The 27698-nt window shown below is 52.1% G+C and overlaps 1 protein-coding gene across 1 annotated transcript in view; it reads right to left on the bottom strand.

The window, feature by feature from the left end:
• ACP2 (acid phosphatase 2, lysosomal) overlaps positions 1 to 27698 on the bottom strand; it is a 214533-nt gene that overhangs the window by 60382 nt on the left and 126453 nt on the right. The window contains exons 6-7 of the mRNA XM_086959716.1: positions 12774 to 12863; positions 12508 to 12640 (exon numbers count right to left, since the gene is read on the bottom strand). Coding sequence (XP_086815842.1) covers positions 12508 to 12640; positions 12774 to 12863 — 223 coding nt within the window. The remainder of the gene's footprint in view (positions 1 to 12507; positions 12641 to 12773; positions 12864 to 27698) is intronic.

The raw sequence follows: 27698 nt of genomic DNA, 5'->3' as shown, positions 1-27698 counted from the left end.
TGTGACGGGTGTAGCGGTATATGGAAATATGCATCCTTCAGATCTAGTGTTGCGAGGAAATCTCCCTGACTGAGTAACGGTAGAACCTGCTGTCATGTGAGCATGTGAAAGTGTTCTGATAGAACGTACTGGTTTAGGGGCCTGAGGTCCAGTATGGGTCTGAGGGACCGTCCTTTTTTGGGATCAAGAAGTACAGCGAGTACACCCCTGTACCTTTTTCTTCCACAGGCACGAGCTCTATGGCTCCTTTTTGCAGCATGCTGACTACCTCCTGCTGCAATAATTGCAAATGCTCTGTGGACATAGGACGGTGTCTTGGGGGTATGTTGGGTGGAGTGGATGTTAACTCCAGACAATAACCGTACTGGATAAGCTGCCTCACCCACCTGTCTGTAGTGATGGATTTCCAGACCGGCAGGAACTGTTGCAGTCTCCCCCCGACCGGTGTGGTATGGTCGGGGGGCAGTGACAAGACGTCACTGTTTGTTAGTGGTGGAGGATCGGGAGCTGTTGTTTCCACGACCTCTGCCCTTGGTGCTGTTTCCACGATAGCCACCCCTACTGTGTTTGTTGTAGTTGGTCTGCGTGCCTCCTTTACTGTATTGTGTCTGCTGGGACAGCTGGCCTCTGGAAGCTCCTCTATTGTTGGAGCGACGAAAGGAACCACCCCTGAACTGCTGCGATTGTAGAGCCCCCATAGGCTTCGCAGTCTCAGTGTCCTTTTTGATTTTTTCCAAGGTGGTGTCCACCTCTGGGCCAAAAAATTGATCAGGGTTAACAGGCCGATTTCGTCTGGTGGTTTGTATCTCGGGCTTGAAACCAGAGATTCTCAGCCAGGCATGTCGCCGTAACATCACACTTGTATTAATTGCCCTGGCTGCGGTGTCTGCTGCGTCCAGCGCACACTTAATAGATGCGTTTGATACAAGTTTCCCTTTTTGTATTAGCATCTCTGCTGCCTCCTTATACTCATCTGGCAAGTGTTGTAACAGGGTTTCAAGTGTATCGTAATGAGCCCTGTCATATCTGGCTAAGAGTGCCTGTGTATTAGAGATTCGCCAAATATTGGCCGCTTGAGCTGCCACCCTTTTCCCTGATGCTTCTAACACTTTAGATTCTTTGTCAGGGGGAGAAGCATCACCCGTTGTTTGCGAGTTCGCCCTCTTCCGGGCATTGGAAACAACCAGAGAGTCCAACGGCAACTGTCCCTTGATATACGTAGGGTCCCCAGGTGCTGGTTTTTATTTTTTCTCAATTCTGGGGTTTATCACCCTTGCCCTTGTAGTCTCCTTAAAAATGTCTGCAGCATGTTTTAGGACACCCTTTAGCATTGGTAGAGTCTTGACAGTTAAGTGCATTAAGCGCAGCCGGGTCTTCAGTAGGCGAGGTTTTAATAGCATAGACATGACTGTCCGGGGCAGTTTGTGGATCTCCTGGGTCAGCAGCGTCTGTCCAGGGTTCAGTGTGATCTTCTGGATCAGTGTCTACAGGATAACTGTAATCCTCATTGTCACCATCCCCTGCTTTCACATCTAAGTATGTGGGTGAGATAGGAGCAGTGTCTTGTCCATGTGGTGTTATAGGTTCAAAGAGAAGAGGTGAGGTAGCAGAATCCCTCTTTTTCTTTAATGGAATTTTATATGACTCCATAGGCTGGTCTGGGGCGATCTTTCGCTTGAAAATAGAAAGTCTACCCGTCTCGGCGTCAATGAATTGCCTCAACTGATCTTCTGGGGGAGGCAGTCGGTACTTGGTGGCCACCTCCGTAGTTGTAGGCTTCGGCCCCATGGACACCTTCTTGGTAGCTTCGACGGCCGTCTTAGGGGCGAAGGCCTTAGGTACCACTTTCGGCGGCAGTGTGAACTGGATGGGTGCCGACAACTTTGGAGGTTTACTGACCGGCTTCGGGGATGGAGTAGCCTTTTGTCCGACAATAGTAGCCTTCTCTTTAATGCGTTTCAGCGAGTCCGACACCTGCTTCGAAAAAGAGGCGGATGGCTGTGTTGACTCGACGGGTTCCTTCGAGCCACCACCAGTTGTGGACTCGAGGTCTGTACTGCTTTTACCCTTGTCGGGTCGACGCTTAGGATCGAGAACTTTCTGAGTTCCGAGTCCCTTGTCTGTGTCGACGGCCTTCGGCGCCGACTTCGGGTCGACGTCCTTGACCAGTTTCTTCGGTGCCCCGGTCTTCGGCTCGACACCCTTTAGCGACCTCACCGGGTCGATAACACTCTTCTGTTTTGTCGGTGCCGATGGTTCAGAGGTCTTCGAACCGACCAAAGTAATACGCACTTTTGGTTTCGATTTAGTGTCCAGTGCTTTCGGTTGTGTAGACACCGATGCTTTCGGTTTCGATCGGTCAACCGATGGCTCGTTAGAAATGTCCGTAGCCGGGCCTTCAGGCGAGGCTGTAGAACAACGCGTACGATCTTGGGTAAGGCCATGTGGCGATCCCTCGACCTGAGCCTTATCGAGTGTTTTGGTTGTGGCCCCCGATCTAACGGCTGGGCCTAGCTCCTCGCTTGAGCTATCTTCCACGGCCCCAAAGGCCCCATCGTCGTCTCCTACCTCGTCGACGATGTCTTCAGTATCGACCATTTCCACATCCGCGTTGTAACTGGAGTCGATCTCCGATGCAGGATCAGACTCTTGAAGTTCCTGCTCGACTCTCTCATCATCCTCGGCATCGAAGATGTTCACCGGGTCAGGTGCCGTCTGCTGGGCCTCCTTCCGCGCAGCGCGTCGAAGGCGAATAGTTTTCTTGGAGCGGAACCGAGAACAAGCCATACAGCCGGCTTCATCGTGATCCGGAGACAGGCACTTGTTGCACACCGGGTGGACATCGATGTGAGGATACTTGGAGTTGCAAACGGGACATCTCTTGAACGGGCTCCGTTCCATGATGGATCGTCAATAAGGCCTCTGGCGTCGACTGGGCCTTCAGTGCCGAAAAGCCACGTGGCTCCTCTTGACGTCGGGCTCGGGGACAGAGCTGGAACAAGTACTGGGCACCGATCGCAAAGACAATACCGACGATAACTAGCCAAAAAAAACGTTTTTTATAGATTCTGAACTTGAGTTAAATATACATCCGAACCCAATGGCGGAAAAAAACAATCTGAGGATGGAGTGGATGCCCATGCGCACTGTAGTCCAGGGGAGGAGCCACCTATCTCGTGATACTTCGAAGACTCTTCCAGGACAACAATGTGCAATCATCCGGACCCAACACTAGGCGGCGATCTATGCACAGATATGAATTCAGCAGCCCACATGCCTCAAACCCATAGCACAAGAAAAAAAGGTATGACTCGGCAACAGATAACACAAACGTACGGCACTTCACTCAAACAGAGACACCTGTGGCAATCATGTCTACATCAAACACTGACCATGACGGCACTAAATTTCCACGTATGCTTGAGGCCCCTGGGGCTCCAGTGGCTTCACTTGGACCAAGAATTATAAATCTGCGATATACAAACTCAAAGTTCAATATGACCCTTGTAATTATGTCTCACACAGGAACGACAACAAATATACGTATCCTCTCCTTTCTGATAAATGCGGTGATATATGCCAACTTGCCACTCTGCGTTTGCTTAATTGATTATCCAACCATATTTGACAATATTGACAGGAAGAAACTAGAATAAACTGTCCAAAAGAAAAATTCCATCTGCTCTCCTGTCGCAGCTGATCCTCAAACATGCGGATACTTGGGTCCAAATAAAGGTGGGAGCTGGCGACTGTCTATCCAGAAAGATACCAACGACGAAGGGGCTGAAACAAGGCTGTATACTGGCCCAACTTTGTTCAATCTTTTTATGTCAGATCTTTCGACAGAGATGGACAAATGCAACTCCCACAATCCACATCCCACACTCTCTCAAACTTACTTTACACCAACGATCTTGTACTGATCAGCTGCACCCCGATTGGCCTCCAACACTTATTAGACGCCACGCAAAACTTCTCTGGTGACAATGGATTACACATTAACATAGACAAATCCAAAGTGACGCGGTTGGCATCTGGGAGGTCTCCCGCTAGAAGTGGTCAAAGAATATATATTTCTGGGCATTATAAGGGTTAGCAAATGTTTGTGGCACACAAAAAAGGTCACAGCAAGAAGAGGTAACGCAATGGCAATTGCATTAAAAAACATAAAACTCAAAACTACTGGCCTAAGCCTCACGCCTCTGCATAAGGTGATCCAAGCGAAGCTCATTCAAACTATCACCAACTGGAGCGATTGTCGATGGGGAAGGGATGCAAGTACACTGGACGGTACGGTAGCAAGAGCCCCGAGAATAATATTCAGTCTACCAAATATACCTCGCTGGTGTAAATAACATTGGAATTTGGCCTGCAGACGCAACAAATAGAACACAAAGGCACTTTCTCCAAATGCTTGTGCTCTGTCTCCGGCCACATATAAAAAACTAATTATTGAGGAGAAAAGTAGATATTATACAGCCAAAATCTCAGCCGCAAACAATTCTAGCAAAGAACTTTTCACTACCGTTAAAAAACTAGCGAAACTTCCGGCCCAAAACAAAAGGGACAATAGCCCAGACTTATGTAATGTGCTGGGCCAGACCTTTGCTGAAAAGGTGGAGAGAGTATACAAAACCTTCTCAAAACAAAATCCTCCTCACAAGGAAGCCCCTGGTTTAGGGATAGATTCCGATCTGACATTTCTAAGTTTCTCTTTCTCCATCCCTGTAAGGGAACAGATTAGCCAAATTATAAAGGTAACTAAATCTGGGGCTCTAACAGATCCTTGCCCACCTAAAATATTTCATCTTTTTCCCGAAATACACAGCAAACAACTAAACCAATTGTTCTCTGGCATTATAGATTCGGGACAGTTCCCTGAAGCATGGAAGTCAGCATCGGTGCTACCTTTGTTAAAAAAAACACACTTGGACCCTGATGATCCTAACAACTACCGGCCAATCTCCAGAATTCCTTTCTTTTCAAAGGTACCTGGAGAAGCTGCTTAACATCCAGCTCACCACTTTTATCTCTTCAAATAATTTGTTAGATCATTTGCAATATGGGTTCAGAGAGGGGCATGGAACAGAAACTGCTCTAATCACAGCAAGTGAGGAACTCAGGAAAACACTGGAAGAAGGAAGGAAGGCCGCCTTGATATTGTTAGACCTATCGGCGGCCTTCGATACCATCAACCATAAAATACTAATTGCCAGACTGACTGAGCGGGGCATACAGGAATCTGCCACCACTCTACTGTCGTCATATCTCACGGGGAGATCTTTCCGAGTTGAGATGGGCGGATCAAGCTCTCAAATCTTCAATCTGCAGTGCGGGGTGCCGCAGGGCTGGTCTCTGAGCACTACGCTTTTTAATGTTTATGTAGCCCCCCAGGCCGCATTGATCAGACAGTTTGGGTTTTCTGTAATATCTTATGCAGACGATACGCAAGTGGTCATATCAGTAACTAATAATGAGGATGAGACCGCTGACCGTTTTAACAAATGTATGTCCCATGTCAACATTTGGATGCAATCCAATTGTCTAAAATTAAACGGTGGAAAGACCAAAGTACTGTTGCTGGGTAACAGCCCTTTGTTCTGGTCTCCAAAATGGTGGCCGTAGGATCTGGGTGAGTGTCCAACACCAGTCCCCAAGGCAAAAAATCTAGGGGTGATCTTTGACAGTCGGCTGACTTTTGACAGCCAGATTAACAGCCTCACTGCTAGTTTTTGGGACATATTAAATCCCTCCAGATGCTCTAAAACCATTAGTAGCTGCCTTTGCTATTCCTAGGCTAGATTATGGCAACACCCTTTATGTGGAGCTCCAGACACAACATCTGAATGCAGCAGCCAGACTGATACTAGACCTTCCCAAATATGAATCGGTATCCCAACAACTAGGAGTTTTGCACTGGCTGCCTGTAAGGAAAAGAATAATATTCAAGTCACTGTGTATTACGTTTAAGGCACCCCAAGGCAGGGGCCCTTTATACCGGAGTTCTCGCATGAAATACTATGCGCCTTCCAGGAGCCTGAGATCTGCCCAGCTAAAATTGCTACAAGTCCCCAGGTACACAAGCACACTGGGTAGGCAGGAGTTTCCTGCCAGGAGCTGCAAAAACTTGGAATCTCATTCCACTAACAATTAAAAACAGCCCAAACCTCAATTTATTCAGGAAATCTTTAAAAAAAATGGCTGTTTTATAAACACACATCCTGCACATCCTTCTAATTCACGTTCCTTTGATTCCTTAGCGCCAAGACACCCCCGGCCATTCGCTGCGCTTTATAAATTTAAAAATCAAATCAAATCAACATCAAGGGAGGCGGACCTGGGACTCTGAATGCACATCTTTGGAAGGAACTCAAGTCCAAAAAAGACAGTGAGGCCATGATCTATTTGCAAGCTTCAATAGATCAACTGGGTCTACGGGAACTTTGGGAGGCAGCTGGGAACTATTAGAGCTTCAAACAAATTGTCAATTAAACTGTTAAAAAAATTATTCCTAGGTGGAGGATAATGCTGTACTAAAAGAAAAGACACACAGTTGGCTCATTCTGCAGAGTTACTTGAAGGCCACCCCTCAGTCTTACTTAGGGGCAGGTTTCACAAAAGCGACAAAGGAAAAATATCTTCACCTTCGACTAGGTAGTCTTCCATCACCGCTCCACTTGCCTACATGGAAACGACCACAGACAACAACTAATTGTCGACTGTGCGGGGAAGCAAAGGAGAATGCGCTACATTTATTGAACATTTGCGGAAGACTAAAAACAAATGCAGACTTCTGTTAAAACCCGCCCTAAAGATCAAGGGGATAAGAACATGTAGGAAGACAGTGAAAGCATGGTTCAAAGGTGGAGACATTCAGTTAGTCTGCTGCCTCGTACAATTTATGGGCAGAGTGGAAAACATATTAAACACCAGTAGTTAACTGCCCTACCTGGCACCCCCACCTTCGACAAGCAACAAGCAATCATCAGCCACCACCACTGTTGTTCCCCAGAGAACTATTTTACCCGCTGCTGACTTTGCACATTGCCCGCTTCGGCTGTTTGGAGATCCATTCCATATGCTGCTGGCTTGGCACAACCCAGCTGGGCAATGACCATTAGCGTCCATCGATTTTCATAACTAGAGCACTATTTTTGTACACAATTGACTGCACATTGCCAGCACATGGTGCTCAGGGAGATATTTCGAACACTGCGGGTTCTGCACATTGCCATTGACTACAGACCTCTTATTCCTGCAGCTTCGGACTTAATTAACCCTTGTAACAGCGTTAAACTATTTTTTAAATGCTCTTTGTTATGCATGGTCTGAGCGAGGTATCTGGAGCCTTAGTGCAAAACCAACTGTAAAATTTGGTACACATTCATGGTTTTAACTTGGAAAATTCTAATTCTGCTGTTTTATTGTTGCAATGGTTTAAAGTAATCAATCAATCAATCAATCAATCAATCAATCAATCAAGGCATTTATATAGCGCACTACTCACCCGGAGGGTCTCAAGGCACTAGGGGGGGGGTCCGCTACTGCTCGAACAGCCAGGTCTTGAGCTGCTTCCTGAAGGCGAGATGGTCCTGGGTCAGGCGAAGGTGGGTCGGGAGGGAGTTCCAGGTCTTGGCGGCCAGGTAGGAGAAGGACCTTCCCCCTCTGGTGGCTCTTCGGAAGCGGGGGACGGCGGCGAGGGCGTGGCCGGTCGATCGAAGCTGGCGTGTGGGAGCGTAGAAGTTGAGGCGGCTGTTGAGGTATCCTGGGCCTTGGTTGTGTAGGGCTTTGTGTGCGTGGGTGAGGAGACGGAAGGTGATTCTCTTGTTGACCGGGAGCCAGTGCAGGTCTCTCAGGTGTCCGGAGATGTGGCTGCGACGGGGGATGTCCAGGATGAGTCGTGCTGAGGCGTTCTGGATCCGCTGGAGTCTCTTCTGGAGTTTGGCAGTGGTACCGGCGTAGAGGGAGTTGCCGTAATCCAGACGGCTGGTGACGAGGGCCTGGGTGACCGTCTTCCTGGTCTCGGTGGGGATCCACCGGAAGATCTTACGTAGCACGCGCAGGATGTTGAAGCACGACGAGGAGACGGCGTTGATTTGTCTGGTCATGGAGAGGGAGGAGTCCAGGATGAAGCCCAGGTTGCGTGCGTGGTCTGTTGGTTTAGGTGTGCTGCCCAGGGCGGGGGGCCACCAGGAGTCGTCCCAGGCGGAGGGTGAAGATCCCAGGATGAGGACTTCCGTCTTGTCCGAGTTCAGTTTCAGGCGGCTGTTCATCATCCACTTGGCTACGTCTGTCATCCCTTCGGGTAGGTTGGCTCTGGCGGTGGCGGGGTCGTTGGTGAGGGAGAGGATCAGCTGGGTGTCGTCGGCGTAGGAGATGTTGAGGTTGTGTTGGCGTGCGATGGCTGCGAGGGGGCTCATGTAGACGTTGAAGAGGGTTGGGCTGAGCGAGGAGCCTTGAGGAACGCCGCAGATGACTTCGGTGGCTTCTGATCTGAACGGGGGGAGGCGGACTCTCTGTGTCCTTCCGGCGAGGAAGGAGATGATCCACTCTAGTGCCTTCTCCTGGATTCCGACGTTGCTGAGGCGCTGCACTAGGGTACGGTGGCAGACAGTGTCGAAAGCCACAGAGAGATCTAGGAGGATGAGGGCCGCTGTTTCTCCGTTGTCGAGCAGGGCTCGGAAGTTATCGGTGGCTGCGATCAGGGCGGTCTCGGTGCTGTGGTTGGCCCGGAAGCCAGACTGCGAGAGGTCGAGGGATCCGTTCGTCTCGAGGAAGGCGGCCAGCTGTTTGTTGACGGTCTCCTCGATTACTTTTGCAGGAAACGGGAGCAGCGAGATGGGGTGGTAGTTCTTGAGGTCGGTGGGGTCGGCTGATGGCTTCTTTAGTAGAGCGCTGAGTTCGGCGTGCTTCCAGCTCTCCGGGAAGGTAGCGGTGTCGAAGGAGGTGTTGATGATGTCCCGCAGGTGTGGTGCAATGACAGCGTCGGCCTTGTTGAAGACGTGGTGAGGGCAGGGGTCGGTCGGAGATCCGGAGTGGATGGAGTTCATCGTGCGGATAGTGTCTTCGGTGCTGATCGGGGTCCAGGCGCGGAGGGTGGTGGGGGGGGGGCGGTGGTTCGGTCGTGGCGTGCGTCGTTCAAGTGCTGAAGCGGTTGTGTATGTCCGCGATCTTAATTGTGGAAGTAGGAGGCGAGGGAGTTGCAGAGGTCTTGTGAAGGGGTGATGTCGTTGTTTCCAGCGTTGGGGTTGGAGAGCTCTTTAACGATGTTGAAGAGTTCCTTGCTGTTGTGTGCGTTGTTGTCCAGTCGTTCCTTGAATACAGTTTTCTTGGTGGCGCGAATCAGTTGGTGGTGTTTTCGGGTGGCGAACTTGAGGGTAGTCATGTTGTCCGGTGTTGGGTCTCTGCACCAGGCTTTCTCGAGGGCTCGGCAGTTCCTCTTGGAGCTCTTGAGTTAGTCGGTGAACCATGGGGCTTTCTTGCTGCCGGGTCTGCTAGGCGGGGTCCTCAGAGGGGCGAGGTCGTCTGCGCAGTTGCTGATCCACTTTGTGAGGTTGGTGGCCGCCTCGCTGGGGTTCGTTGCGCCGGTTGGAGGGTTCTTGCTCAGGGAAGTCACGAGCAGGTCGGCTGTGATCTTGTTCCAGCTTCTGCGTGCAACCTGTTGCTGGTGGTGGTGGATTGTGGTCCTTCTGAAGCTGAAGTGGGCGCAGCTGTGGTCCGTCCAGTGGAGTCCGGTGGCGTGGCTGAAGGTGATGTCCTCGCTGGATGCGAACACGGGGTCGAGTGTGTGTCCGGCGTAGTGGGTGGGGGTGGTCACCAGCTGCTTGAGTCCGAGGTTTGCGAGGTTGTCCAGTAGGGTGGTGGTGTTGCGGTCGTTGTTGTTTTCCAGGTGGAAGTTGAGGTCTCCAAGGAGGATGTAGTCACCGGAGGGGAGGGCGTGCGGGCTGATGAAGTCGGCGATGTCTTCGCTGAATTGTGTGCGTGGTCCCGGGGGTCTGTAGATGAGGGTGCCTCTGAGGGTGGTCTTGGGGTTGATGTGGATCTGGAAGTGCAGGTGTTCGGCGGGTGCGAGGGTGTCGTCGGTGTTGGTCGTGATGCGGATGGTGTTCCTGTGGATGATGGCGATGCCTCCTCCTGTCTGGTTGACGCGGTCCCTCCGGATGATCTTGTAGCCGTCCGGGATGGCGATGGCGATGTCGGGCGCTGAGGAGGCGTTCATCCAGGTTTCCGTGAGGAAGGCGACGTCAGGGGCTGTGGTATCGAGCAGGTTCCAGAGCACGACGGCGTGTCTGTGGACGGAGCGGGTGTTGAGCAGGATGCACTTGAGGTGGTTGCTGCTGGTGTTCGGCTTGGTGGGTGCTGGAGTGGTGCAGGTCCGGTTGCAGGTGTACTTGCAGGAGTGGCAGCTGAAGGGTCCGTGGGTGCGTCTCGGGGTGGCTCGGTAGTATCCCGGGATTCGGCCGGTGTTGAGAGCGTGGAGTTCGGTGGAGTTGTGGGTCCGGCGGGAGGGCTAGTGTCTGCGGGGGCCAGGGGTCCTGGCGCTGGGCGCGATCCAGGCGTGGACGGGCGCAGACGGGCTTACCTTTGGCGCTCCCGCTGCGCGCGTCCGCTGCGCGGTCACTCTGGGGGCGTCATAAGTGAGGAGCCGGGAGGGCGGGTCAGCTGGGTGGCGGGAGCGGGGTGGCCAATGGGCGGGAGGGGGGCGGAGACGCCGGAGGGCAGTGGCGGGAAAGGAGGACCGAGGGCGGCTCAGCGGTGGCTGGGTCGTCCGGCGGCTGGGCAGGAAGCACACAGGAGGGGATACAGAAGGCAAAAGGGGAGAGGGGAGGGGGAGCACAAAGTTAAATACACGGGGCGAAAAGGCAACAGGGGAGACAGAGGCATAATACAAACGGCGGAGTGCAGAGGGGGAGACAAGAGTTAAGTGAACAGGGCGAAAGGCAACAGGGGAGACACGGGTAAAAAACAGACGGCGGAATGCAGGGAAAAAAGAGGCAGCAGCAGGAATTGCGTAGCAGTCAGCAGGGCAAGGTGCTGGCAGACAGCGGGCAGGAGCAGCGGTGTGGGGGCGACCTCACCTGGAACAGGCAAATAAAGCTATTCTTATTAGTGGCAGTTTCCTGCTTTCCCAAGCTCTGAATCCAACCATGCAACCACTAAAACCACTGGCCTCAGCTGAATCACGGGGGGGAATAATCTACCACACGAGAGTGATTTTATTGGCTCAAACACCGGATCACAAAAACTTTCTGCATGTTTGGCAACCTCAGCCCAGAATATTTTCTTTTTTATTTAATCAATGTAGTCTTTATGTACTACGACGTTCATAATCAAGCAGATCATTCTGCAGGTATTAATATCACTTCCATGATATGGCGCTGTGCCAACGCAATGGAACACGTAAAGCACAGCCTGTTATTCAACATCTACAACCCGCGTAGCAATCAGAAGGTGAACCTTACAGCCAAGGAACTGCCTGGCATACATACAAATGACACACATTAGGGAGGTGCATGGCAAGCTATTCTAGACTCTCTCCATCAGCTAGCAGTTAAATCCCAGACCAGAGGCGCGTGTCTTCATCTACGGATCAAACATTCCACGGACTCAATTAGGCATGGAAAAAACTGAATTCTGCACCCACTGCATGGCCTTCTCCTTGGCCACCTATCCTTCTCCGTCCACTCACTGCCCGCTATCACTCACAGTTTTCCACCATAAACCTTCTGCATCTCCATGCATCCTCCATCAGCCCACCTCCTTCAACTATCATACTACAGTGTTCACCTACTAGCCCCCTCCATCTCCCACCACTCCCTTCTATTTCTGCCAACCTCCTACGTCCATCTAACCCTTTACTCTATCCGCCCCAACCTCTCATCCATCCATCACCCAAGCCACGTATAATTTCACCCCGATTATAGCCCTCAACTTAATTTCACAATGTTTGGGCCTGTTGTTCTAACCTTGCTCTCCTGGCCTAACTAACTAAAGATCGTGCAGGTTAACCTAATCCAGCCGGCTCAATGCAGACATCCCGAACATCACTCACTGACGTCCCTCAGCCGTGCCAGGCAGCGCTCTATCTAGAGATGTCTACTGAAGCTGCCTCTCTGTAAGCATGGCCTCCCCCCGCACACATCACTCACTCACTCACATCCATCAGTCATGTCAGGCAGCGCTCTATCTAGAGAGGTCTACTGAAGCTGCCTCTCTGTAAGCATGGCCTCACCCCGCACACATCACTCACTCACATCCCTCAGCCGTGCCAGGCAGCGCTCTATCTAGAGATGTCTACTGAAGGTGCCTCTCTGTAAGCATGGCCTCCCCCCGCACACATCACTCACTCACTCACATCCCTGAGCCGTGTCAGGCAGCTCTCTATCTGACATTCTTCCTGCAGGTGTGCCTGACTCTCACTCCAGGTATCTATGCTTCCCCTCCCAGCACATGCCCACATTCTACACCCTGCTGGTGCTGGTTTCCCTGTTGGAATGCCTGACTCACCCCCTTGCAGACGAGATTTCTCCACAGTCTTGTGAATCCCAAAAAGAAATCTGAAGCTGAAGTTTTTCAGGTCCTCTAGGCGTTTCATGACTTCCGTGGTGGCCCAGGCGGGCAGGCTCAGGTTATGGCGACTCTAAAAAGAGATTCAAATCCCCCAGCAAATGTGATTACTCTGTAGAGTGCCATGTGGGCATGCAAGGTTTTAAGTAGGAGCACAGAATGACAGTGGCAGAAGAGACACTTTCACTACGTGAGGGATCACTGACCTCGCAGAAGAGAGTATCGTAAATAGACCAGACTGATTCCAATGATATCTCCTTGATCCCAGTCTTGTTCGCCACCATCGCCAAGAAGCTCTGCCAGAAAAAGGGAAATGGTCAAAGGGAGCTAGAGTCCGACATTCCTGGAAGGAGCGATTACTTCATTTTCTGTTTGTTGGAAGGGTTGTGGGGGTTTTAACTTCTGATTGAAGAAAGAAGGTACATGATTGGCAGAGTGACTGCTACAGAGAAGAAGAGAACGAGAGCAAGAACTAAAAAGGCACTCCCAATGGAAGGATCTGTCGTCTGTGGGCCTGTGATGAGTGGGCACTTTCAGAGGCTAAAGTCCAAATTTTTCAGATACTATCCCTGAGAAGTCACTTTCTGTTCACAAAGCGGAGGTCGCTCAATGCCCAGAAACACTGTCTCACTCCGGGCTTTCCGTACCTTGTTAATTGAAGGGGGGAGAAGGGAGGTGACGTTTGCACGTTACTAGTGCACTAACAGATACCAGCTGCTGCAGAGACAGACATTGGACGTGGCAAGACTATTGAAAAAAACAGAAGACGCGGACAGGACACAAGAACATACTATAAGATGTAAAGATATTGTATTATTGCTTTGCCCGTGCTCCCCAAATACAAACCCCTCTCCCACAAGGCGTTCAGATTTTGCCTTGCCTTTCGAAAATGGTGTCCATTGGATTCACAACAAACCAACAACAGCGATGGGAAATCCCATTTTAAAGGAGAGTATTACATTTATTTTTTTAAGAGATTTCGGGACTGCCTTATAACATTTCCAAAAATATCCAGCCTTCAAGTTGATGTAGATTGATCAAAGGGGGGGTATGGTTTTGTTTTTTTGAAAACACATTTTTATTGATAGATCACATAGGTGAAAAACAAAAAGAAGTCGCAGACCCCTGTACCCCAGAGGTATCAGCAGGAAACCATAGCGTAATCCATCATTTTGTTCATAATCATGGCATCGGGATCAATGTACACAACTCAACTTGCCCCTTCCCAACTCCCATCCCCCCCCCCCCCCCACCATCCCAAACTTCAACCCACCCGGATCCCTTCCCCCCCTGCACGATACTCAACCTGTCCTGTCCTATACACACACATAGTCCAGACCAGAGCCGACTCAAGCCTCAAGAACAGGGTCTGGTTCCGCTGGTGGCTCAAACCAGATACCCCTATAGTCCGCCCATCTTTTCCAAATCTTGAAGTGCTTGCTAGGGCAGCCTCGAGCCAGGAATATGGGTTTCTCCATCCCCATACAGAAATCCAGGCCTCTCTTCCATGCTACTAGCGATGGGGCCTGCGGGTTCTTCCAGGCACTTGCAATGTCTCTCTTGGCCATGTGAGGCCTAGCAAGAGCAGGTGTCTTGTATATGTTGCCTCCCACCCCCTCTAGGACATGTAGCAACCCCAACCGCGGTGTGGGCGGGAGCACCCAACTCAACGCTTCGTCCAATCCATTCCATACGCCATTCCAGAATCTACTCAGCCGTTCACAACTCCATACTGTATGAAAGAAGGTGCCCTCTTCGTGCCCACACCTAGTACAGTCTGGGGAGCCAATCAGGCCCGCCCTCCAAAGCCTCTGTCTGGTATAGTATACCCTGTGAAAGTATTTGAATTGTATCAGACGAAGACGGACCGATATGGCCGCCCCTCTGGGACCCCCCATCGCCTCATTCCAATCCTCCTCCTCCAGCGGCCCCACCTCTGCCTCCCAGGTTTCCTTAAGCGTCTGGAGATCTGAGGAACAGTGTATGATCAGGGACTGGTAAATGCGTGAGATCTTCTTTGTGTCTATGTGTCCCATAAAGACTCGGGCCTCTAATGGACTTAACTCTGGGAGAGACGTCAAGCCCTCCAGATCTGGGGCTAGGGCATGGCGCAACTGTAAATACCTAAAGAACTGCGTGCGGAGCATGTGAAATGCAGTGCTGAGCTCCTGGAATGAATTAAGCGTTGTTCCTGACATAACATCCCCCAACCGGGAGATACCAATTGCGTCCCAGCCTGAAAAGCCGGAGAGGGCCGCCAAACCTGATAAGCGGCCGTAGCCCCATAAGGGGGTTTCCTCAGTTAGGGTCTGCCACCACCCCATCCTCCGCAGTGCCCGTTTCCAGACCTCAAAGACCACTTGTGTCGCTGGCGGCAGGGACTTGCGTCCCCTCGTCTCATACAGCCATGTGTGAATCGTACGCGGTTCCATCAGTAGCCTCTCTAGTGATATGCCGGGTCGTTTCTCTCCCCGTACCACCAATCATTTAATACTAATAAATGGGACGCCTGGTAGTAAGAAAGCACATCTGAGGTCGCCAGCCCACCACAATACGTGGAGCGAAAACATTTGCGCAACGCCACCCTAATCGATCCTCCCACCCAGAGGAATTGCCCAAGGGCGGAGTCCACCTGTTTAAACCAAGAGGGCTGGATCGAGTACTGGTGATTCTGCAGCTGATATAGTAGTCTGGGTAGGGCCACCATTTTAAATATAGCCGATCTGCCATATATGGTCAGCGGCATCCGGGACCATAATTTAATGTCCGCTTGGGTCCGTTCCCCTTGGTCGCCACTGTCCCCACATTGTCCGCTAGATAGTGCGCGATTGCCTGTCTCAGGCCCGATAGTCCCCCAACTGCAGATAGTCCCCCAACTGCAGATGCCAGACCGAAAGACGCCAGCGAAACGGCTGCCGCCGTTGGTTCAGGCCTATATTGACAGTCGTAGGGGAGTGATCCGACAGCTTACGTGGCAGAATATCCGCTGCCTCCACCCTATTCTGGGCCGCCTGGGGAACAAATATATAATCGAGCCTGGAAAACGATTTGTGGACCGCCGAGAGGAACGTGTACTCCCGCCGCGCCCCATGCTTCAGTCTCCACGTGTCCACCCATCCAAGATTTCTAATCAGATCGTGCAATTTGGTGTGTCCTGTCGCCTCCCTGCTCCCTCCCGGCCTGTGCCTATCACTTGCGTGGTCTAACACATCGTTCCAATCTCCCCCAATGACCGCCAGTCCAGTCGGGATTTCTGCCCAAACCGCCAGAATTTTTTCCACCAGGGACCTGTGCAGAGGAGGCGGAGCGTATACACTACCAAATACTACCTGTTCCCCCCCTAGTGTGCCCTGTACAAAGACGTAGCGACCCTGTGTGTCAAGCCAGTGTGTGGAGTGGACGTATGGGACCCTTCGATGTATCAGAATGGCCACCCCTCGGGAGCCTCTGGAAAATCCAGTGTGGAAGACCTGCGTATAGCCAAACCTCTGAAGGCACAATGTTTTAGACCCCAATAGGTGTGTCTCTTGTAGTAGGACAATATCCGCCCCCACTCTCTTGGCCTGTTTCAAAACTGCCCCCGCTTGATCTTATCCAGCACGCCCCTCACATTCCAACTGAGGACACAAAGTGTGTCTCTGGGCTCTACAGCCCCATCATCCGGGCTCAACATCCAGCACCCTTTGCAGCCATTGAACCCTGCTCCCGCCTGCCGTGCGTGTTCTCACCCCCCACCAGAACATTGTCCAGACCGTGCCAACCCCCCCTGAAACAACAACAAACTGTTACCCAAGGACCTCCCCCCCCACCCCATACCTCAAGAAACAATGAAGGGGGTATGGTTTTTAAGGATGCAAAACTTGCACTTCTCTTAGTGAGGAGTGAACCTAAACTATGTAGGCTGTCGGCTGTGTTAAGCAGGTGTTGGCATGAAATTCTGGCCAGCAGACAGACTGTGCACCCAATCCACTGTGGATGACCAACTCCTGCTGCCCACTGCGATCGTTACTCACAGCAGCGCACAGAGGACGCTGGACATGGCCTTCTCCTAACCCCGCTGCGCACTGCCATTGTTACTCACAGCACCGCACAGAGGACGCTGGACATGGCCTTCTCCTAACCCCGCTGCGCACTGTCATTGTTACTCACAGCAGCGCACAGAGGACGCTGGACATGGCCTTCTCCTAACCCCGCTGCGCACTGTCATTGTTACTCACAGCAGTGCACAGAGGACGCTGGACATGGCTTTCTCCTAACCCCGCTGCGCACTGTCATTGTTACTCACAGCAGCGCACAGAGGACGCTGGACATGGCCTTCTCCTAACCCCGCTGTGCACTGTCATTGTTACTCACAGCAGCGCACAGAGGACGCTGGACATGGCCTTCTCCTAACCCCGCTGCGCACTGTCATTGTTACTCACAGCAGCGCACAGAGGACGCTGGACATGGCCTTCTCCTAACCCCGCTGCGCGCTGTCATTGTTACTCACAGCAGTGCACAGAGGACGCTGGACATGGCTTTCTCCTAACCCCGCTGCGCACTGCCATTGTTACTCACAGCACCGCACAGAGGACGCTGGACATGGCCTTCTCCTAACCCCGCTGCCCACTGCGATCGTTACTCACAGCAGCGCACAGAGGACGCTGGACATGGCCTTCTCCTAACCCCGCTGCGCACTGCCATTGTTACTCACAGCACCGCACAGAGGACGCTGGACATGGCCTTCTCCTAACCCCGCTGCGCACTGTCATTGTTACTCACAGCAGCGCACAGAGGACGCTGGACATGGCCTTCTCCTAACCCCGCTGCGCACTGTCATTGTTACTCACAGCAGCGCACAGAAGACGCTGGACATGGCCTTCTCCTAACCCCGCTGCGCACTGTCATTGTTACTCACAGCAGCGCACAGAGGACGCTGGACATGGCCTTCTCCTAACCCCGCTGCGCACTGTCATTGTTACTCACAGCAGCGCACAGAGGACGCTGGACATGGCCTTCTCCTAACCCCGCTGCGCACTGTCATTGTTACTCACAGCAGCGCACAGAGGACGCTGGACATGGCCTTCTCCTAACCCCGCTGCGCACTGTCATTGTTACTCACAGCAGCGCACAGAGGACGCTGGACATGGCCTTCTCCTAACCCCGCTGCGCACTGTCATTGTTACTCACAGCAGCGCACAGAGGACGCTGGACATGGCCTTCTCCTAACCCCGCTGCGCACTGTCATCGTTACTCACAGCAGCGCACAGAGGACGCTGGGCATGGCTTTCTCCTAACCCCGCTGAACACTGCCATCTCTTCTCACAGCAGTGCAGTGAGGGCCTTTAGGACATGGCCTTCTCCTAACCCCGCTGCGCACTGTCATTGTTACTCACAGCAGCGCACAGAGGACGCTGGACATGGCCTTCTCCTAACCCCGCTGCGCACTGTCATTGTTACTCACAGCAGCGCACAGAGGACGCTGGACATGGCCTTCTCCTAACCCCGCTGCGCACTGTCATCGTTACTCACAGCAGCGCACAGAGGACGCTGGGCATGGCTTTCTCCTAACCCCGCTGAACACTGCCATCTCTTCTCACAGCAGTGCAGTGAGGGCCTTTAGGACATGGCCTTCTCCTAACCCCGCTGCGCACTGTCATTGTTACTCACAGCAGCGCACAGAGGACGCTGGACATGGCCTTCTCCTAACCCCGCTGCGCACTGTCATTGTTACTCACAGCAGCGCACAGAGGACGCTGGACATGGCCTTCTCCTAACCCCGCAGCGCACTGTCATTGTTACTCACAGCAGCGCACAGAGGACGCTGGACATGGCCTTCTCCTAACCCCGCTGCGCACTGTCATCGTTACTCACAGCAGCGCACAGAGGACGCTGGGCATGGCTTTCTCCTAACCCAGCTGAACACTGCCATCTCTTCTCACAGCAGTGCAGTGAGGGCCTTTAGGACATGGCCTTCTCCTAACCCCGCTGTGCACTGTCATTGTTACTCACAGCAGCGCACAGAGGACGCTGGACATGGCCTTCTCCTAACCCCGCTGCGCACTGTCATTGTTACTCACAGCAGCGCACAGAGGACGCTGGACATGGCCTTCTCCTAACCCCGCTGCGCACTGTCATTGTTACTCACAGCAGCGCACAGAGGACGCTGGACATGGCCTTCTCCTAACCCCGCGGCGCACTGTCATTGTTACTCACAGCAGCGCACAGAGGACGCTGGGCGTGGCCTTCTCCTAACCCCGCGGTGCACTGTCATTGTTACTCACAGCAGCGCACAGAGGACGCTGGACATGGCCTTCTCCTAACCCCGCTGCGCACTGTCATCGTTACTCACAGCAGCGCACAGAGGACGCTGGGCATGGCCTTCTCCTAACCCCGCTGCGCACTGTCATTGTTACTCACAGCAGCGCACAGAGGACGCTGGACATGGCCTTCTCCTAACCCCGCTGCGCACTGTCATTGTTACTCACAGCAGCGCACAGAGGACGCTGGACATGGCCTTCTCCTAACCCCGCTGCGCACTGTCATCGTTACTCACAGCAGCGCACAGAGGACGCTGGGCATGGCCTTCTCCTAACCCCGCTGCGCACTGTCATTGTTACTCACAGCAGCGCACAGAGGACGCTGGGCATGGCTTTCTCCTAACCCCGCTGAACACTGCCATCTCTTCTCACAGCAGTGCAGTGAGGGCCTTTAGGACATGGCCTTCTCATGAACTGCTTTCGATGGCCACCCCTGCTGTGCCCAGCCACCACTGGGCATGGCTTTTGGCTCGCCTCCTCAGTCATTTTTTCTCTGCCTTTCTTAGTTTAATTTTCAACTTTCACTCAGTCACAGAGATGGGATTGGTGCTATAAAAGGAAAGAGAACAAGAAACGGGGACACTATTTGGAACCGAGGGTTGTGTTGTGCTACATTACAAGCATTGGTGAAGTTCAAATTAAAATGTATATAATATATGTATCCATACTGGGTAAAATATCAAATATGAATGTACACTCAAACTTAATGCGCTTAAAACCGAATTCCTCCTAATTACCCCTCCACAAAGACAAGTCGACATTAAAGACGGGATGAAACACTTGTGGGACACCCCCGCGCCGCACGGCCACCAGCTGCTGCGTGTGCCCCTTGCCTGCCCTCTGCCTCGCTGCTGACTCGTTTGCCGGTTGCCGGCTGCCGCCGCTGCGGTTGTTTTTGCCCTTTGTTTTGACGTTTATTTGTGCCTGCTTTGTTTTCTCTCATTTTTTCCCTTGTTTTTTCGATTATTTGTGCCTGTTTTGTTTTAATTCCATTTTTCCCCGTGTTTTGCTTTCCTTCCTTGTTGTCCGCCTACCTCGCCGCCCTCCCTTCCCGCCACCGCCGCTTTTCCCCGCCCCTTTTTCTTTCTGTACCCTCCCCGCTCCCGCCTCCCAGCTGCTCCGCCCACCCGCGCACTTCGCCTTAAATGGCGACCGTGCGAACGCGCAGCGGTAACGCGCAGCGGGCGCGCCGATTGTGCGCCGAAGGCGCGCCAAAGGTAAGCCCGTCTGCGCCCGTCCGCAACCGGATCGCGACCAGCGCCAGGACCCCTGGCCCACGAAGATCCCGACCGACCCGCCTGACTTACTCCGCCGCCACCCTCATCGCTCTCAACACCGGCCGACTCCCAGACTGCCATCAAGCCACTCCTAGACGTACCCACGGACCTTTCAGCTGCCACGCCTGCAAGTTCTCCTGCATCCGGACCAGCCCCGCACCAGCACCCGCCAAGTCGAACACCAGCAGCACCCACCTCAAGTGCATCCTGCTCAACACCCGCTCCGTCCACAGACACGCCATCGAACTCTGGAACCTCCTAGACGCCACAGCCCCTGACGTTGCCTTCCGCACGGAGACCTGGATGAACGCCTCTTCAGCTCCCGACATCGCCATCGCTATCCCAGAGGGCTACAAGATCGTCCGGAGGGACCGAAACGCCAACCAGATGGGAGGAGGCATCGCCATCATCCACAGGAGCACCATCCGTCTCACGACCAGCACCGACAACACCCTGACCAGCGCCGAACACCTGCATTTCCAGATCCACACCAACCCGAACACCACCCTCAGAGGCACCCTGATCTACCGACCCCCTGGACCACGCACGCAATTCAGCGAGGACATCGCCGACTTCGTCAGCCCGCATGCCCTCCCTTCCGCTGACTACATCCTCCTGGGAGACCTCAACTTCCATCTAGAGAAAAACAACGACCGCAACACCAGCACCCTGCTCGACAACCTCGCCAACCTGGGACTCAAGCAACTGGTGTCCACCCCCACCCACCTCGCCGGACACACACTCGACGCCGTCTTCTCATCCAGCACAGACATCGACTTCAGCCACGCCACAGAGCTTCAATGGACGGACCACAGATGCGTCCACTTCACCTTCAAGAGAACGACGACCCACCATCACCAGCAACAGGCCGCCCGCAGAAGCTGGAACAAGATCACAGCAGACCAGCTCACCACCTCCCTGAGCCAGCACCCTCCTGCCAGCTCAGCGAACCCCAGCTAGGCCGCCGACAACCTCACGAAGTGGATCAGCAACTGCGCGGACGAACTTGCCCCGCTGAGGACCCCGCCTAGCAGACCCGGCAGCAAGAAGGCCCCATGGTTCACCGACGAACTCAAGAGCTCCAAGAAGAAATGCCGAGCCCTCGAGAAAGTCTGGAAAAGGGAACCGACACCGGACAACAGGACCTCCTACAAACTTGCCACCCGGAAACACCACCAGCTGATCCGCGCCGCCAAGAAAACAGCATTCAAAGACCGGTTGGACAACAACGTACACAACTGCAAGGAACTCTTCAACATCGTGAAAGAGCTTTCCAACCCCAGCGCAGGAAACAACAACATCACCCCATCGCAAGACCTCTGCAACTCCCTCGCTTCATACTTCCACAACAAGATCACGGACATACACAGCAGCTTCAACAACCAACCAACGCACACCATGACCGAACAACCACCCCCCACCACCACCCTCCACGCCTGGACCTCGATCAGCACCGAAGACACCATCCGCACGATGAACTCCATCCACTCCGGATCACCGACCGACCCCTGCCCTCACCACGTCTTCAACAAGGCCGACGCTGTCATCGCACCCCACCTGCGAGACATCATCAACACATCCTTCGATACCACCATCTTCCCTGAGAGCTGGAAACACGCCGAACTCAGCGCTCTACTCAAGAAACCAACAGCGGACCCCACCGACCTCAAGAATTACCGCCCCATCTCGCTTCTCCCGTTTCCAGCCAAAGTCATCGAGAAGACCGTCAACAAGCAGATGGCCGCCTTCCTCGAGACGAACGGATCCCTCGACCCCTCACAGTCCGGCTTCCGAGCCAACCACAGCACTGAGACCGCCCTCATCGCCGCCACCGATGACATCCGAGCCCTGATGGACAATGGGGAAACAGCGGCCCTCATCCTCCTAGACCTCTCCGCGGCATTCGACACGGTCTGCCACCGCACCCTAGTACAGCGCCTCAGCAACATCGGAATCCAGGACAAGGCGCTGGAATGGATCATCTCCTTCCTCGACGGAAGAACACAGAGAGTCCACCTACCACCGTACAAGTCAGAGGCCTCCGAAGTCATCTGCGGCGTCCCCCAAGGATCATCTCTGAGCCCCACCCTCTTCAACGTCTACATGAGCCCCCTCGCGGCCACCGTACGCAAACACAACCTCAGCATAATCTCCTATGCCGACGACACCCAGCTGATCCTCTCCCTGACCAACGACCCCGCCGCCGCCAGAGCCAACCTGCACGAAGGGATGAAAGAGGTAGCCGAGTGGATGACGACCTGCCGCCTGAAACTGAACTCGGACAAGACGGAGGTCCTCATCCTGGGCTCCTCACCCTCCGCCTGGGACGACTCCTGGTGGCCTCCCGCCCTGGGCACCGCACCCAAACCGACAGACCATGCACGAAACCTGGGCTTCATCCTGGACTCCTCCCTCTCCATGACCAGGCAAGTCAACAACGTCTCCTCGGCGTGCTTCAACATCCTACGCATGCTACGGAAGATCTTCTGGTGGATCCCCACAGAGACCAGGAAGACCGTCACCCAGGCCCTCGTCACCAGCCGACTGGACTACGGCAACGCCCTCTACGCCGGTACCACCGCCAAGCTCCAGAAGAGACTCCAGCGGATCCAAAACGCCTCAGCCAGACTCATCCTCGACATCCCACGAACCAGCCACATCTCCGGACATCTGAGAGACCTTCACTGGCTCCCCGTCAACAAGAGAATCACCTTCCGCCTCCTCACCCACGCACACAAAGCCCTTCACGACCAAGGCCCGAGCTACCTCAACAGCCGAGTCAACTTCTACGCTCCCAAACGCCACCTCCGATCAGCCAACCACGCCCTCGCCGCCGTCCCCCGCATCCGAAGAGCGACTACAGGAGGAAGGTCCTTCTCCTACCTGGCCGCCAAGACCTGGAACTCCCTCCCGACCGACCTGCGCCTGACCCAAGACCACCTCTCCTTCAGGAAGAAGCTGAAGACCTGGCTGTTCGAGCAGTAGCGGCACCCCCCTCCCCCCCCAGCGCCTTGAGACCCTACGGGTATGTAGCGCGCTTTATAAGTGTCACTGATTGATTGATTGACCAGCCTTCCACCGCAAACCACACATCATAGATTCCGCAAGATCTCTGGGATTAACAATCAACAAAAATCTCAAGATGCAGAAACGCTTCAGTACAGCCACTAGAGGAGCAAACTTTCATATGAACATTATTAGAAAACTAACACCCTTCCTCCCCACCGACGACCTCAAATCAGCAGTGCAACGCTAGTGATACCCAGAATAGACTATGAGAATGCAACCTCATGTGGTCTGTCAAGATGCAGAGTTGCACCACTAAGAGCCTCTCTCAACGCGGCCACAAGACTCGTCACGGGTTCCAAAAAGAACAACCACATCACCCCTGATCTAAAGTCACTGAACTGGCTCCCTTATGAGGCAAGAACTCAGCTAGAAATCGCCTGTATGACACACAAAGCCTTGCACTTCAACACACCAAGGTATATAGCCGATTAACTGGAACTATCGGGCGGTGGCAAAACGTCGAGAAGCACCAGCACCTGGTTATTGAAAGAGCAAACATTAAGGAAAAAGAAAACATATAACCGTACTTTATCCAGACTAGGTTGGAGAATCTGGAATGCCCTGCCGCTGGAAATCGGAATGAACCCTTAAAGCACTTCCTTCAAAAAAGAATTTAAACTATTTTGAAATGAACAAATCCCTACTAGACCCCAACACTTGACTGAGCTCACCAAACAGGACTTACACCGGATTTTAAGGACCAATGGCTAAGACACTCTCAAGTACACTCACACCCACAACTAATGTGTGACATCACGTATGATTTCCCTACTATCTACTCTAATTTTTGTACCTATTGTAGCAATCAATCTATTTGATGTAACATTTTTAATGCGATCAGATACTCTTCCACGGTCTAGTTTGCGCTATATAAAACTTTTTTCAATAATATAAATAAATAAATACAGTAAGCACTAGAACCAAGTTTGTGTGCCTATCGTCTAAGAAGAAACTGGTGTTAAAAGCGGACTATTTGGAGGCCTCCGTCCCAATGGTTAAGAAGCCACATTCCAATTTATTTTGTTCTTGTGAGGAAAGATTCTTTATGGCTTTGAAGACAGCATAAACTGAAGACTAAAGCCCTTCCACTGCATGGGGGGCAAAGGGAGAGATGCTAGCCCATACTATTTGGGCAACCATGGAGGCATCGTTTACGACCTCAACACTCAGCCCTGCTGGACTCCAAACCTTCAAATAACTGGTCATTGTTGACTTCTGCAACATGCACCCACCCGAGGATATACTGCAGCCCCTGCACAGCGGACTCTGTTGTCTTTCTCGTTCAGCAGCTGACCACCATTCCTTTTCAAGTAACCTAGGAGTCACTTTTCTTAACATATTTATGGAATAGCCTATTTATTGCCTCTGCCCTGTCGGTTGCCCAGAAAGGATTATGCCATGCCTCTCCTACAGTCCATTCAGACTTAGCAAACTCTTTATGATCCCCAACATCTGCAGAAATCAGTTTTTTCACTTCATGTCAAAAGCCATAATGCGTATGTTACAAAGGTCCCTATAGTGAGAGAAAGAGAATAAATAAGATGCAAACAGTTGGCGATATTACTTCAGTAAAAACAGAGTTTCCGTAGGGGATACAGTAGTAGAAAAAACTGCAGATAGAATATGTTGCTGGGCGTCTGGTCCAGTGAAATAGAAAGGGGCTGGAATACCAGTTTCTGGAATTCCATCAATTCAACGTTCACTTGGAAACCACTGAACATTCTGTCCTGAATGACAAGATCTCTGTCCCTCTGGCAGTGCTGTAAAAAGGCTCCTCTCGCCAGTGAAGGAGTCATCTTTCAAAAGGGACACCCCACAAAAGGACTACACTGAGGGGACCGCTTCTGGGCTTGCAATCTCAGCTCCAAGAAAGATTGTGCAAACACCAGAGGTGGACTAGCTGTCAGGTGGCGATGTGTGAGCTTAAAAATCATACGATGGACACCTGGAGAGAAGGCTGGGGCTACCAGAGAGGCGCGAAGGCTGATAAGCTTTTGGCCTCGAGCTCAGGCTGGAAAGCCAAGGTGGACAGTAGCATGGGTCCTCAGCGACCATGGAGACGCCAGGAGGGTTCCTAGACAGCCACCCTCTTATTTGTGTCATTACCAATCTCCACTGTATGCCTGCCAGTGTGATGACAAGCATGCTGCTTTGTGAACTACCTGGATGGTCCGTCTCAGCCGTCGCTCACTCAATCTGAAAGATTAGATCTGCATAGTTGCACCAGATGACTGGAGCAGATGCTACCTACCGACAAGAACCAAAGGAAAGTCCCTGTTGAGGAAGGTTTTACTTGATCCTTTCAGAAGTTATGTAACTTGACACTGGTTACGCAATGAATGAAAGTGTACCTGTTCTTGTTAGGGGTGCTGTCCCCGAATGAAGTCTGCAGCTATAATCTCTGACATTCCAAAGGACGAGAGTTATATGGCCACGGCTCCTTCGACAGGTCCACGTGGCTCCTGAACGCAGCAACGAAGCCTTGGGTATGGTAACTTCCGCACGGGATGGAACAGTTCTTCACCAGCAGATAGAGATTCGGAGAGATTTGTGAAGAGGGGGAGGTTCGACAGTGCTCCTCACAACTTACACCTCATGTATTTTCCAGATCAGGGCAATGAGCAGATGCACTTTCTTTCCCTTAATGGTGAGAAAGCATTTGACCAGGTGGAAACGTCTATTAGGGTACTTTGCTGACCTTGCTCCCAGACAGGCATGCTCTCCTGGTCATGAAAGCCTTTGCTTCTGGCGCTAGATTGAACCCCTCTGCTAAGAGTACTTGTAGAAAACCCACCCGTACTGCATGACCACCGCCTTTGCTGGACTATATTTTTGTGGTTGGCTTTAGAACTCTGTGCACTTTACCCCTGCTAACCAGCAGAAAGTGCCTGTGCTCCCTTTCAAACACTGCTGCATTGGCACACTCCCAAAATACATATTTAACTTGCACACAGGTCCCTACTTAAAGTTAAATGCAACTAGTGGACAAAAGCATCTGCTGTGCCATCTACAACAGTGGCATTGCAAACATTGCTTCAGAAATATTACTACAGCCTGACCCAAGCATTGTAAAAACTGTAGTTCAACCTGTCAAACCCTTTCAACCTGTCAAAACCTCCCTTTTAAATGATGACACGTCACCCCTACATAGGCTTTGTAGCCCACAAGGCATGGTGCATGGTATTTAAACGTAGGACATGTACAAATATATTGTTACCATGTCCTTGCAGTGAATAAAACCTATTTTCAGGCTGACTGGCAAAGAGAGTAACACTTGGAAGTGATGTCAAATACTAATACTGTCACTGGGGAATGAGACCGCGTAGTTGTTTAAATATCTACATTTTTAACTTTTATTGGAAATTCAATTCAACGGTACAGTTGGATTTAAAAAATTTTTTTAGGAACAGTAACACCTAGAAGGCTACTTTTTCCTTGCCTGGAAGTTCATCTGCATTGGGTCCCCATCTTCTCCCAGCCAGTGATTCGCCTTGAATCGGTGTGTAAAAGGTGTGAAATGACTACCAGGAGCAAACAATAGGCTGATGTGAATGTGCAGAGAGGACTCCTCTGAAGTCCACAGAACACAAAGGGTGTGGGCTGTGCACTTCCTTCTGAAAGGCGAGGGTCAAATCCTGCTTGACAGGTCTGTTGAGCCACGTGTAACATGTGGGGCACATTTGAAAGGGAGAGAACAGATACTGAGCCAATTCTTGGGTATCCGCTGCCTGGTTGAAGGAGTACCCTGCTTTTGTTCTACTAAATATCTGGCTCTGGGTTTGTTGTGGGTACAGAGCCTGCCTCAAACTGGATTTTAGTGTTTGATGTGAGAAGACATTAAAATTACCACAGTACTGCGCTTACCCCCCACAACAGACTTCTGTGACCAAAGTTTAGTGTGACTGAAGACATCAGCCATCTTGAAAATGCAGTGACATATGGAATGTCGACCCTATTTTCAGTAAGGCAAACAAAAACTGCTGAAAAGGTGGATAGGGCCACCCATGGGAACTTTTATCCCATTGATGTGCCAAGGAGTCATTCTCACCCACCAGCTACTGCCAGGAATGAAAGCGGTACCTCTAGCCACCAAGTTATTAAAGTTTATGGAACTGCTGAAAATCAGTAGGCTGGCCTCCTGTGTGGCCGCAGAGAGACAACAAGCTGCTTTACCTGGAAGTACCCAGCTGACCAGGCTGGACCGGATCATGCTGTTGGCCTCTCCCTGACCCTTTGTGAGCCTCTAAGTGGCTCTTGTGAGGACCTTGGAATTGTACTCCTGTGGTTCGTTGCGACTTAAAGACGGAGCCAGAAGGTAAAATCTGTCACCAGGACATAAATGGTTGGTGTATCAGACCTGTGCTCCAGTGCACTCAGCCTCAGACTGCGCCAGGATTTCAGTCTACCGCGACCATTGACTACCAATGGCACTTTAATATTTTAGCATCATTTCTACTAAAAACTTTCAAAATTCGAATATTTAAAT

Source organism: Lissotriton vulgaris, chromosome 2_2, assembly GCF_964263255.1.
Source record: "Lissotriton vulgaris chromosome 2_2, aLisVul1.2, whole genome shotgun sequence".
Lineage (NCBI taxonomy): Eukaryota > Metazoa > Chordata > Amphibia > Caudata > Salamandridae > Lissotriton > Lissotriton vulgaris.
Note: the sequence above shows the minus strand (reverse complement) of the source record. Positions and strands in the feature narration are given on the sequence as shown.